The sequence below is a fragment of the Hyperolius riggenbachi genome, chromosome 10 (assembly GCF_040937935.1).
Source record: "Hyperolius riggenbachi isolate aHypRig1 chromosome 10, aHypRig1.pri, whole genome shotgun sequence".
NCBI classification, from domain to species: Eukaryota; Metazoa; Chordata; class Amphibia; order Anura; family Hyperoliidae; genus Hyperolius; species Hyperolius riggenbachi.
The window spans coordinates 6706917-6721282 of NC_090655.1; the positions used below are offsets into that span (position 1 = coordinate 6706917).

At 45.3% G+C, this 14366-nt stretch overlaps 1 protein-coding gene across 4 annotated transcripts in view; it reads right to left on the reverse strand.

The window, feature by feature from the left end:
* CRTAC1 (cartilage acidic protein 1) overlaps positions 1–14366 on the reverse strand; it is an 899879-nt gene that overhangs the window by 75264 nt on the left and 810249 nt on the right. For all 4 annotated transcript variants that reach the window (XM_068257816.1, XM_068257817.1, XM_068257818.1 and 1 more), the window contains exons 12-13: positions 5996–6141; positions 1262–1304 (exon numbers count right to left, since the gene is read on the reverse strand). In XM_068257816.1, coding sequence (XP_068113917.1) covers positions 1262–1304; positions 5996–6141 — 189 coding nt within the window. The remainder of the gene's footprint in view (positions 1–1261; positions 1305–5995; positions 6142–14366) is intronic.

Genomic DNA, 14366 nt, shown 5'->3' on the forward strand with positions numbered 1-14366 from the left:
TGTTTTTGCTTCTCCACTTGCCCTCAGACTTAACTAATGCAGCCTGATTGGCTGAAGCCTCTTTCCCTCCTGTTTTGCCCTCCAACATCTCTGTTCCTCTCTGATTGGCCAATATTTCTCATGCTGAGACAATGCACTGTCTATAGTGAAGGGCAAGCAAATCAGGCAGAGGAGACTAAGGGAGGAAATTACATCAGGATTGGCTTCAAAATAGCCACACTTATGGGAAGTGCTAAAAACATGTCTCTTTTTATTTTACTGTAGAAAAATCACTAAAATCAAAATACTGTAGAAAAATCACTAAAATCAAAATGTGGACAGTGCAATACATATGTTATGAAGGTAGAGCAAGTATTTATCTAATTATATAGGGGGGGGGTGTGTGTGTGTGTGTGTGTGTGTGTGTGTGTGTGTGTGTGTGTGTGTGTGTGTGTGTGTGTGTGTGTGTGTGTGTGTGTGTGTGTGTGTGTGTGTGTGTGTGTGTGTGTGTGTGTGTGTGTGTGTGTGTGTGTGTGTGTGTGTGTGTGTGTGTGTGTGTGTGTGTGTGTGTGTGTGTGTGTGTGTGTGTGTGTGTGTGTGTGTGTGGTTTGGAGATAGTATAGCTGACAGCTCCTTTTTTAAAAGGAAATACATATGGCGGCCTCCATATCCCTCTCCCTTCAGTTGTCCTTTAAGCTCTCATTATATATCAAAGTAGCAAAATTGGATGTCTGTACACATACTATGCTTGTAAGACCAGGATGAATACAGTGTGCTGTGAGGGAGCGGTATCTGGGTGTGTCTACACAATATCTGCCCAGCCATATCCAAGTACCTCCTCTTTGGTAGCAGCCACCCCAGACCTAGGCCTGTATGGCCCTTGCCGAGATCCAGCCCTGAGGACAGCACATGCTTGCCGTGTACTCGGCTGACTTTGTAAAGATAGTTTTCAATACTCTGGAAAAGTTACACTATGAATAATGAACAAAAGTGTTCCGTCGGTAACCGTGCGTACTTAAGTACAGTATCAGACGCAGCAATACGCGATCAGGCGTTCCAAAATAACGCCAAACCACGCGACCCGGAATCTATCCTCCTATGCGTTTCCATCCAGACTTGTCATTTGTCTGAGAAGAGCAATTAAAAACCACAGAACGCTTTTGTGCACATTTTACCCGCGACCTTTGCCCGCCGAGCGCCCAGGCAGCAAATTCCTTCCTACGATGACATTTCTCCCCATCATCCAGGTGTGCTCATTGGAAGCGCATTAAGCTTCATTTACCTGCGCAGTGTCCGTTGTCGTTCAGCGAGAAGCCTTGGCCGCACTGTGCCGAGAAATGAGAGAAAAGCAAATTACAATCATTCCTGCTCACACAAAAAGATCAAGAGCAATTTCCTGTCCTCCATTTATTTAGTCGAGTGATTAGCGGTGAAAAGCCTGACCGGCGAGTCGAGGAGGAGGACGGTAACTCCCGCGTTATACCCAACCTCCTCCCGACTTAACCGCGACATCACACGCCTCTGTGAGACGGGGATTCATTCAGCCGGAAGCGATATCAAATGAAGGGCAGAGACCGGCACAGACCTCACCACCCCAATAATCACGCCTGATGTCTGATAGGTAGAAAGGACACCATGGTAGATACTTGTCCACAGAAGTGTTTGAAACATCTACACGGATGAAAGGCACCTTCCCTAACCTATCTTTCACATCAATCCCCCCCCCCCCCCCTTACGATGCCTAACATTAATGAACACCGAACACTAACTTCCCCCCCAATCAACGCCTATCACTAACTAACACCTAACACTAACCTTCCCACCCTGCCAACTCCTAACACTAACTACAGTAACACCTAACACTAACCCCCCCCCCACCCAACCAACTCCTAACACTAACAAACAGAAAACACTAACCCCCACCCCGCCAACTTCTAACATTAACACCTACCTAACACTAACACCCCTCTAACTCCTAACACTAACCTCCCCCTACCAATGCCTAACACTAACAAACACCGAACACTAAGCTCCCCGCACCAACTCCTAACACTTACAAACACCTAGCGCTAACCTCGCCCCCCCCCTCCCACCAATGCCTAACACTAACACCTAAGCACTAACATTCCCACCCTGCCAACTTCTAAAACTAACCTCCCCCCACTAATGTCTAACACTAACGAACACTGAACACTAACTTCCCCCCAATCAACGCCTATCACTAACACCTAACACTAACCCCCCACCCCGCTAACTCCTAACATGAACTACAGTAATACCTAACACTAACCCCCCCCCCCCCAACTCCTAACACAATAACAAATACCTAACATTATTGCCCCCCCCCCCCAGCCCGCCAACTCCTAACACTACACATACCTAACACTAACTCCTAACACTAACCCCCCCCCCCCACTGTCAACTCCTAACACTAACAAACAGCAAACACTAACCCCCCACCCTGCCAACTCCTAACACTAACCTCCTCCCGCCAATGCCTAACACTAACAAACACCTGACACTAACCTCCCCCCCTCCCGCTAATGCCTAACACTAACACCTAGAACTAACCCCCCCACCCAACCAAGTCCTAACACTAACAAACACCTAACACTAACACCCCCCCCCCCATGAATGTGAACACTAACCTCCCCTATATGTATATATAACCAATCACAACAGTTACTAAAAACTATATCGCCTTCTCTTACACTGTTCAATCATTAACTTTTACGAGTCAAGGACAAGTCACACAATGGTTTTCTTTTTGGCTCTGGGTCCAAAGCAAGGGCCCATGATGCCTGGTGTCTTGCATACTGCAGTACAAGGGCTATTCTTTGGTAAATCTACTGGGAATGTTTAACTTATGTTGTATACGGCCCACTGCCAATATTGTTCGTTTTTAGAAAAGGACTGGGGATAAAGCTTCCCATAGACATTTAACTTAAAGAGAGACTGAAGCGAGAAAAAAAAATTAATATTATGATTTGTATGTGTAGTACAGCTAAGAAATAAAACATTAAGATCAGATACATCAGTCTAATTGTTTCCAGTACAGGAAGAGTTAAGAAACTCCAGTTGTGATCTCTATGCAAAAAAGCCATTAAGCTCTACGACTTTCAAAGTCCTGGAGAGGGCTGTTTTCTGACTTTTATTATCTCAACTGTTCCTGGACTGTTTTCTTTTTCTCTGCCAGAGGAGAGGTCATTAGTTCACAGACTGCTCTGAAAGAATCATTTTGAATGCTGAGTGTTGTGTAATCTGCACATATTAGAGAATGATGCAATGTTAGAAAAAACACTGTATACCTGAAAATAAAAATATGAGGATATTTTCTTTGCTGCTAATCTTCTAGTAATTATTCATAGTACACAACCAATTCACTATATCATATTTTTTTTTTCACTTCAGTGTCTCTTTAAGTCTGTATATAGTAAGGTATCAAGCACCAACAGCTGATCCACTATCTTTAGACTGGCGCTAGGAAGACAACCTACAGACTTCACCCAGTAGTGCTCAGATGCCCCAATTCATTTCTGAACCTGCTGCCGGGAGTTTGTTGTGGTCATAGTCTGCTGAAGCGCCATCCTTGGGTGGGAATGATTGGTCCCGGTGGATCGTGTTTTTAGCTGAAAAAGGCTGCTTGTCTAGAAGGACAAATGGCTCAGCAGATTGCGGCCAAAACAGCCAGTGCCGGCTGAACAACTTATCAAGTGCTCTATTACCTTTACAGGAACACCTTGACATAGCCCAGAGGCGTCTCGTATATGATCACTTTTAGGTGGAGATAAATAAGGTTGCTAACCTGGTGATAGTCAAGCAAGGGTCTTCCTTTGTGTTAATCTTAATAAGTTGTCCCACCCTGCGCACTTCTACCATTATGTGTCAAACTTATCAGAGCGCCCTCCTCCCCCCATACAGGTCAAACTCGAAAATAAAAATATGTAGATATTTAGAATATTGTGCAAATGTCCATTTATTTCCGCAATTCAGCTTAAAAAGGTGAAACGAATGTATGAAATACTCATTACATGCAAAGCGAGATATTTCAAGCCTTTGTTATAATGTTGATGATTCTGGCTTACAGCTCATGAGAACCCCAAAATCTCAGCCGTTAGAATATTGTGAGAATGTTCAATATTCTAGGCTCAGTGTCAGACAGCGGTGGGCTGAAATTTTGCATATGCGAAATGTGGCATTTACGCAGCGTAATCGTAATGCGAAATTTCAGGGAAAATCGTAATTTAGTATGTAATAGTAATATTCCATACTTTTGCGTAATTTTCACGCCATTTTGTGCTGACTTTAGCAGTTAATACAAAGCCCCCATACATGCTATTGCTACTAAAATGGTACATATGTTAAGGAGAATATTGGGTACAAGAACAAAAATAAAATCTTTCAAAAAGACATTGTACTTTTTGAGAAAATCGATTTTAAATATGCACCCCAAAAAATGGCTTTTAAACTGTCTTTTTTTCGTTTACAAAGCCATTTTCTCTTTGCATTTTTAAAATAAATTTTCTCAAAAACTACAAGGTCTTTTTGGAAAATTATTTTTTTGTACCCACTATTCTGCTTAACACATGTAGCAATTTTGGTGTCAGTACCATGTATGCTTTGCTGTTCACTGCTAAAGTCTGCACGAAATTATGAGAAGATGATTTGTAATTTAGCCTAAAATTTCACGTAACTATGAAATCAATTGAATTTACAAACCGTAATTATGTATAAGCGTAAATGCAAAAATGTACGCAACGTATTGCGTAATCGTAATTAGCTTATTGCGATCATCACTAGTGTCAGACTCTAATCAGCTAATTTATCCAAAACACCTGCAAAGTGTTCCTATTTCATATGTTAGTTTCACCTTTTAAAGAGAACCCTGAGGTGGGTTTGAAGAATGCAGAGGCTGGTTCTGCATATGATCACCAGCCTCTGTATCTGTACTGTGTCCCCCCAGGCCCCCCTGCCCTCTCCTGCCCCCCATAAAAAAAACCCGCCGTGCTAGCGACATGCAGCTTGTCGCTAGCTGGCTGTTTACCTTAATGCTACCAGTCACCACCACTCCCCCGCCTCCTCTAGTGTGCCGCTCCCCGCCTGCGTCCCTTCCCTCCAATCAACTTACGGAGAAGGGGAGGGAAGGGACGCAGGCGGGGAGCGGCGCTATAGAGGAGGCGGGGGAGTGGTGGTGACTGGTAGCATTAAGGTAAACAGCCAGCTAGCGACAAGCTGCATGTCGCTAGCACGGCGGGTTTTTTTTATGGGGGATGGCAGAGCGCATGGGGGGGCACAGAGGCTGGTGATAGTATGGAGAACCAACCTCTGTGTCCTTATAGCAGTCTTAAAACCCACCTCGGGTTCTCTTTAAAGAAAACCTGTAACGACAAAAAGTTCCCCCTGGGGGTACTTGCCTCGGTAGGGGGAAGTCTCCAGGATCCTATCGAGGCTTCCCCCGTGCTCCTGTGTCCCACGGCGGTCTCGCTATGCCCCTCCGAACATCGGGATGAAAATGTTTACCTTCCCAGCTCCAGCGCAGGCGCAGTATCGGCTCAGAGATAGGCGGAAATAGCCGATCGCTGTCGGGCCGCTCTACTGCGCAGGCACAAGTCTCCAGCACCTGTGCAGTAGAGCGGACCCGACAGAGATCGGCTATTTCCACCTATCTCCGTGCTGACAGTCGCAACAGCGCCCCCCACTGGAGCCGGGAAGGTAAATAAATGTAGCTTGTCAGGCTTGTCAAGCCAGGATTGCCGGGGACTTCAGCGGAGCCAGCGCTGGACTGCCTGCAGCTACAGGGGAGGGGGAAGCCTCATTGGGAACCTGAGGCTTCCCCCTCCCGAGGTGAGTACCCCCCAGGGGAACTTTTTTTTGTTACAGGTTCTCTGTAAGTTGAATTATTGAAATTAATTGGATTTTGCATGATATTCTAATTTTTCAAGTTTCACCTGTTTGTTTTTATCCCTACATTTAAAATGTGTTTTTTTTTGTGTTATTGCACAGTAAGAAGCATTACCTCGATGGGCGTTGGTTTGGTGGCGCTGTCTTCATCCAGGGGATATGCGATCTCGATCACTGTATTGATTTCCCCTTCGGTGATGCCTCGTGAGAAGATCCTGCCGTCAGGCCATGTGACCTCCAGACTGCTGGCCTCATCTTTCCCTGGAAGACAGAAGATCAGAGGAGGAAATGACATTGAGATGTGAGAAGATGGGCCGAGCTGATTATCACCGGACAAATTCATACCGCCAATCGCCCCGCCGTCTCTGCCCGCTGCATTACCGCGCTCATAAACCAGCTCATTCCTCCTTTATGACTTATTGAAAACCGCTCATTACGGGAGGGTTCTCATTTCAGCGCCGCGGCAGAAAACCTGCGCATGATTATTTTTCAATCCGTCATATCGTTCTATTCTTCAGGATTACAGCGAGAACATTAAGAGATATGTCCTCCTTTCCTAGAGTTTTAGATCGCATTTGTTTTGTGAAAATCTCATTCAATTTTGAAGTTAGATACATCATTGACATGCAGGGAAAACGGGTATCTGGCAAATCGGGCGCTGCCATAGATTTCAATTGAAAATATCGGCAAGCCGGCAAAAGGGAAATTCAGGCACCAGACGACGCCCGATATTTATAGTTTTCTGCAGGGTTTCTCTCTGTTTTGAAGCCAGCTGCACAGGGGAAAATCAGTGCGCTTCTCGCGCACGCGTCTGATACCTATTTGCACGATGGCACCTTTTAATGACATGTCCTAGTCCCATTGGCTAATTGACTCCCAGCCCGGGCATTTAAACAGCCGGGCAGTAACACACTGTACAGAGGCGCTTGGCTACGCTACAGACTTGTATGAGTTAAAGTGGATCTGAGATAAACGTTTACTCATTGCATAATTGTGTTCCTTTCATATAGTTTATAGGGCATTCCTCAAGCCAAATACTTGTTTTGTTTTAATACTCTAATTCCCTATAAACTAAACAAGCCTCGCCCACAGCTCCTTTTGTGCCTTGGCACTGTAGCAACGGTTTATGGGAGCTCAGTCTGGGCAGGAGGAGGTTACTAGCCATTGATTTCAGAGGCAGAGGGGAGGAGGGAAGAGGAGAGGGGACTGAATTTACACACAGGCAAGCTGATAGCATCTCCAGCCCTCAGCCTGTGACAATGTGACCAACAGAACATGGCTGCCCTCACTGTATCACAGGAATAAATAATCATAAACTGGTGAAGCTGTTTTCAGCTAGATATGCTGTGTAAACTAAACTTTAGATAAGATATGTAGACAAGTTACTTGTTAGTTAGTTTCTCATCTCAGATCCGCTTTAAGCCATTTCACCCACTCATCCTTTCTAATGTACTTTTTAATTACTAGATATTTATTACTCTCCTTCTCCAATTATCTTCTTGCGTTACCCTCGCTACCCTCAGTATTAGCTCACAATAGTTTAAAACATAGCATCTCCTGGCACTACATATTCAAAAGCAATGTGACAAGGACATACTGATCCAATATTCTTAAATAACTACTGACAGATATCATTGTAAATTTCCTCTTTTTTACCCGGATATTATGTCTTCCCTGAAAATATGTCTTCAGAAAAATGTAAACATAAGGCTCTTATCAGAAACTATTGCTAGGTATTATCACATACTTTTTAGCAAAGTGTGATTTCTATTTATGTAGCGTGTCGCAGTCGCATAATCGTTTATGATGCAACATAGCTTGTATTGATGAAACGTATATACGACTTAGCCTTTTGTCCTCTGGTATTTTTTTTCCCAGTTTCTCCAGTTCTTGCCCGATGAAGCAGGATTGTACCCGCGATACGCGTTGCAAAGTGGAGCTTCTAATCAATGTTATTTTTCTGATTTAAAATAAAGAAATTCTCTCTGTATTCCTTTGAGGGAGGTATGGCCACTACTTCCCCCTTGTTAAACAGTTTTTAGACACTTTTATTCTACTTTAACGCCTCTGTTCAAAATTTCTAACATTGTTGAGTCCACCCCAGGAGAAGAGGTGTCACCCCTATCTTTCCTATCTACAGAGAGCGACTTCTTAAACCTGAGTGGGGTCAGGTTATAATTCTCCCCACCTGCGAATACAGTGGTTGCCTGTGTAGTAACCCGTGTATCTACACATACTCTTATGAAATTACTGAGAATCTTGATGGTACTACACCATATTGGGCTCTCAGTTTTCCTTTTTGTTTTACAAGGGGAAAATCGGGCACCAGGTAGCGACTGGTAATTATCGTTTTTGGTGCAGAGGAGGGGCGGTTAGGGTTAGGAGTCAGGAAGGTGGTTTGTCCTGGGACAATTAGGGTTAGGTGTCGGGAAGGGAGTTTGTGCAGGGGGGGGGGGGGGGGGGTTAAGGCAAAATGTCAGGAAGGGGGTTTGGGGAGATGGGGTTTTAGGATTGGATACCACCAGGGAAGGTGTAAGGTTTAGCTGTCGTAAAATATCAGTAACAATTACCAATATGTAACTAGTGAAAATTAACAGCAATAAGCCAGTCCTATTCCCCTTCATATGTGACTGTAATTTGATCTCTCAGCTGTGTCAGCTCAGGAATCTACTCTGCCACAGCAGAGCAGCTAATTTGTAAATACAGGAGGTTAACCCTATGTCGGCTTCCATAAAAGCAGGAAGTAGACTGCAATGAATCTGCAGAGTATTAGCTGTAACAAAGAAATATATTTCTTTAAAGTTTATTAAGCTGTTGCTTATCTTTTAGAGAAGAGAGGAAGTTCTGGTCCACTTTAAGGAACGGAGAAATGTAGGAAGTTTCGGGAACCTCATTTATAGAACTGAACATCACAACTTCAGAAAAGTGCATATGCTAAAGATAAAGTTAGAAACGTAAAGCTTTGAGGGATTAAACACAGCAAAATACTCCTTAGAAGAGTAGAGCAGCCTAGATGTGGACGGTCTGCACTTTTCCGTCTTCTATGGTTAATTATTTCACAGCAAATCTCGCACAAAGCCGACTGAAGAATGAGAACAAAAGATTCTGACGCTCACAGCGAGGCCTCATCATACAGCGAAGCATTTTCTTTCTCTACGCTTTAAACTTCAGAATCGAAACAATACTAAACCTGGATAAGAATGGCTCTGCAGCGGAAGGTCGAGGAGAGAAAATAGGAGTGCTCAGAAAGAGGACTCGGCAGAAGTTTAGCTAATTTGCTCTATTCATAAACGTTCTGTAAATGATATTACCGTCACAAGGACCATTGTGTGTTCTTGCTGTCCTGGTGGGCTATGCTTGCGCTATCAGGGCGATACCGCCAGTAGCACTGTATGGGGCCCGAACAGTGGCCACGTAAAAAGGGCCCCAGCAGTGACAACTCAAATTCCTTTTACTACCCCCTGAAGCGCACTGCCGCATCTGCACAAATCAGTGTGGTGTATGTACCTACATAGTTATTTGGGTTAAAAAAAGGCATACACCCATCAAGTTTAACCAGAAAATAAAGTACAACACCAGCCTGCTCCCTCACATATCCCTGCTGATCCAGAGGAAGGCACAACACCAGCCTGCTCCCTCACATATCCCTGCTGATCCAGAGGAAGGCACAACACCAGCCTGCACCCTTACATATCCCTGCTGATCCAGAGGAAGGTACAACACCAGCCTGCTCCCTCACATATCCCTGCTGATCCAGAGGAAGGCACAACTCCAGCCTGCACCCTCACATATCCCTGCTGATCCAGAGGAAGGCACAACACCAGCCTGCTCCCTCACATATCCCTGCTGATCCAGAGGAAGGTACAACACCAGCCTGCTCCCTCACATATCCCTGCTGATCCAGAGGAAGGCACAACACCAGCCTGCTCCCTCACATATCTCTGCTGATCCAGAGGAAGGCACAACACCAGCCTGCACCCTCACATATCCCTGCTGATCCAGAGGAAGGCACAACACCAGCCTGCACCCTCACATATCCCTGCTGATCCAGAGGAAGGCACAACACCAGCCTGCACCCTCACATATCCCTGCTGATCCAGAGGAAGGCGAAAAACCCTTACAAAGCATGGTCCAATTAGCCCCAAAAGGGAAAAAATTACTTCCCGACTCCAGATGGCAATCAGATAAAATCCCTGGATCAACATCATTAGGCATTACCTAGTAATTGTAGCCATGGATGTCTTTCAACGCAAGGAAAGCATCTAAGCCCCCTTTAAATGCAGGTATAGAATTTGCCATAATTACTTCCTGTGGCAATGCATTCCACATCTTAATCACTCTTACTGTAAAGAACCCTTTTCTAAATAAATGGCTAAAACGTTTATCCTCCATGCGCAGATCATGTCCTCTAGTCCTTTGTGATAGCCTAAGGAAAAAAAAGCTAATCTGCCAAGCTTTTATATCGCCCTCTGTTGTATTTATACATGTTAATTAGATCCCCTCTAAAGAGTCTTTTCTGTAGACTAAATAAACCCAGTTTATCTAACCTTTCTTGGTAAGTGAGATCTTCCATCCCTCGTATCAATTTTGTTGCTCGTCTCTGCACCTGCTCTAAAACTGCAATATCTGTCCTGTAATGTGGTGCCCAGAACTGAATTCCATATTCCAGATGCGGCCTTACTAGAGAGTTAAACACGGGCAATATTATGTTAGCGTCGAGTTTTTTTTCTTCCTTTTAATGCATCCCAAAATTTTGTTAGCTTTAGCTGCAGCTGCTTGGCATTGAGTACGATTATTTAACTTGTTGTCGATGAGTAATCCTAAGTCCTCCTCCAAGTTTGATGTCCCCAACTGTATTCCATTTATACTTAACTCTGCGCTTGTCTGCACTCACAGCCCTCCAATCTTCTAGCTCTGCTGCCTCTGTCTGTGCCCTGGTTCTGCAATACTTATTTGTGGGGGTGGGAGGAGCACAGGATAAGATACTTGTGTGTTGGGGGGGGGGGAGGAAATGAGACAAATGTGTAATTTTGTGGGGGAGACACTCAAACTACACTAGACCAGATGCATAACGGTGCATTCACAGCGTATACGCTCAGGATATGCTATATTCCGTCGCGTATTTTCACTGAGTCATTCACATTGCCTGCTATTGTGCATCTGGTCTGCTCATTTTGCAGATCGGACAATCGAATTGCAGTTGGCTAATTTCGAGAGGGGGGTGTGCAGTAGATTTGTCCAGTAGGGGGCCCATAACTTTCTAATGGCAGTGCTGTGTGTGGATGTGGTTGTATCTGGTGTTACAACATAATTGCCAGACTGAAAATCCAGAGTCCCTACCTGTTGCATTTTTCTGCAGCTGGACCAATGGGAACAGACGTTGTGCATGACCACTAAGCTTCCCACAGCTCACCTACCCCGTGGCGACCAGGGAGCATGGGACTTCCTGTTGGTTTCCAAAAGAACCAATGAGAATCCTCCACGTTGCTAGGTATGATTACAAACCAACAGGAAGCCCTAGGCTATGCTTCCTGGTCTCCAGAAATGCGGTGGGCAATGACGCAGACGACAAGAAAAGTGGGAGAAGTACCAGGCAGATGGGTGGTGATGCAAACGCAGCATCCAATGTGAACGACCCCAGCGCATGCGCTCATTATGTATTATGTGCTCGCATTCGGAGTTGATGTGTTTACTGTGCTGTTTACCCATATACTGGGTTTGCGGTGTGTGTGAACTTGGCCTTAAAGGAACACTACCGACTAACATGTTTGTTTTTCAGTTCAGATAGGAATGGTTGTGCTGGTGTATACATTTCACTGCTTACATCTTTGTTTACCATTATCAAAATACTTTCACACAAAACTGACTGCCAAGCTGAGCAGGGTGACGAGCCAGTAAATCATGAGGGGAGGGGGAATCCCTCACACTTCATCTGTGTTAACCCTGTGTGTGACTGCAGCTGCCTGTCTCTCTGACTGAGCCGTCTGCACAAGAGCAGAGGAAACGTTTCTTGTTTGTAATGGTGTGTGAAATCTGACACCACAGCTTCATATAACTCTGTAGTCTCCCCCATGCAGAGGACAGCACTTGCAGTGTTAAAGTGAACCGAGCACCTTTTTAGGACTCAGGACATTTCTATAGCACATGAAAAATGCATGCCAACAATCTGTTTCATTATTAAAATTAAACTTTCATTTACCTTTGTATTTTACAATCAAAGTAGCAGTATTAAGCCTGTTTCAGCAGACCTGACCATCCGCAGAGCTCTCATGACGCTAATTCTTTTATTGAGCTAATTACCCATAAGTAAACAATAGCTTTTCTCTCAACAAAGGGGGTGGGTAATTAGGACTGTTTGACACACACTAGGTCTTTGAAGAAACAGTCCTTCTGGGTAATTAGCTCAATAAAAGAATTAGCGTCCTGAGAGCTCTGCGGACGGTTAGGTCTGCTGAAACAGGCTAAAAATACTACTTTGATTGTAAAATACAAAGGTAAATGAAAGTTTATTTTAATAATGAAACAGATTGTTGGCATGCATTTTTCATGTGCTATAGAAATGTCCTGAGTGCTAAAAAGGTGCTCGGGTTCACTTTAAATTGAGGCACTCCTTCGCCAATGAATTGCTCCAATGCAGCTACAACTTACAACGAATTACAGCTTTTGCCTCTGATATTTAATATGAAAAGTAGGAAAAGGTTTACACAGCTGCTTAGACATTATTTGTACATTGTCATTTTTAGAGCACTGATCGGAGGCTCGCAGGTTGTTCACGGAGACACCCTCCGTGAACTGACATGGAACGGCCGCTCGAACGGAAAATGGAAACACCGCTTTGACCTGCCGACGCCTATCGGTGTTAGGCGGTCGTTAAGTGGTTAAGAACCAGGCCATTTTACATGCAGTAGGGAGGGCGCATTGGGGCGGGGGGGGGGGGGGGCAGGCAGCCGGATCCCCAGTCTAGCTAGCTGAGTATGGTGTCCCCCTTGTAGCCAGGTGTCCCTCCCTGTAGCCAGCAGCCTTTACTCACCTCCCAGGCTCCAGTGATGAGCAGCTGTAGACCCCTCTGCTCTGGCCGGCATCCCCACTCGCACTGCCGTTAAGTTGAGGGTTGCAGCTTGATGACGTCATCAAGCCGGGACCCGACACTTGCATCTCAGCGAGCGGATGTGCCGGTCAGAGTGGAGTGATGATCTCCGGGGGAACGTGAGTGGATCCTCTTCTCCCCCCCCCTTTCCGCCGCTGCCAATAGTGATCACTATGATCCGCTGGCGATCGTAGTGATCAGGTACCAATCGCGATGGGTCCTGATCACTGAGGGGAGATGTCAGCTGTCATATGACAGCTTAATCTCCCCTCTCCGGTGCGCACGATCTCGTCGGGAGTGGAAATGACAGGTGGCGTAAAGTGCGGCGTAGGTTTTACATTCGGCGGTCCCTAAGAAGGTTAAAGTGCAGCAGAGCTCAATCAAAAAGATTTATACATACCTGGAGCTTCCTCCTCTCAGTCGGTGGCTGGAGAGATACGCAAAGAGCGCACTTCTCTTACATCAGACTGGCTGTAGTGACGGGACCCGGTACCGAAGCTGTGGGCAGCGGAGGACGGCGGCGTGGGAGCGATCCGAGTGGATGGGACTGGAGGAAGCCCCAAGTATGTATAATTCTTTCTATTTGATTGAGCTCTGGTTTCCATTAAGGCCCAGGAACACCCTGGTGTTGTCGCATGATTTACAGGGAGGCACGGCACCGGTGTCTTGCACCGCTGCAGTGCTGACCACATTACCATTATATTAGACAGCATTGCGTTGTGCACATACATGCCTGCAGCAGTGCACTGTCAGAAAGCCATAGTGCTGCGCAGTGCGCAAGTGTGCCAGTCACATGGTGCTGTCTATGTGTTGTCTGATGCGTATCGCACTGACACACGGTGCTAAAATCTGCTCAGCTATGCTGGAATCTATCGAAAATCAATGTGCTGTGTGTAGAAGCAAGAAGTTCTAAACCAGGATGATACCATTTATTGGCTAACTAAAAATGAATAAGAATAAACAAGCTTTCGGCCTTGCAGCCTTCGTCAGGCTTATATCCTGTTAGTTTGCAAGCTGGTGGTACAGACAGCTTATATACATGCAACATCAAAAGGGAAAACAGATATTTTTTCATGTAGAAGGGATACATTTCTCTCTGAATTGCTCTCCATCACAGATTAATCGATTGTTTGGGACCATCTGTATGTGTGTGGCTATCTTGAGCGTGTAGCAGAACTGTACTCCTGTTTTTCTGTATCTGGGAATCCCCCCCCCCCCCCCATACGAACGTGATATTGTGGAATGCCAGAAGCTGTGTTACGTGCGAATTAGCGCATGGAAGATTTCAATGAGAGAGGAATCGATTGTTTGGGACCATCTGTGTGTGTGTGGCTATCTTGAGAGTACTCCTGTTTTTCTGTATCTGAGAATCCCCCCCTCATACGAACGTGACATTGTG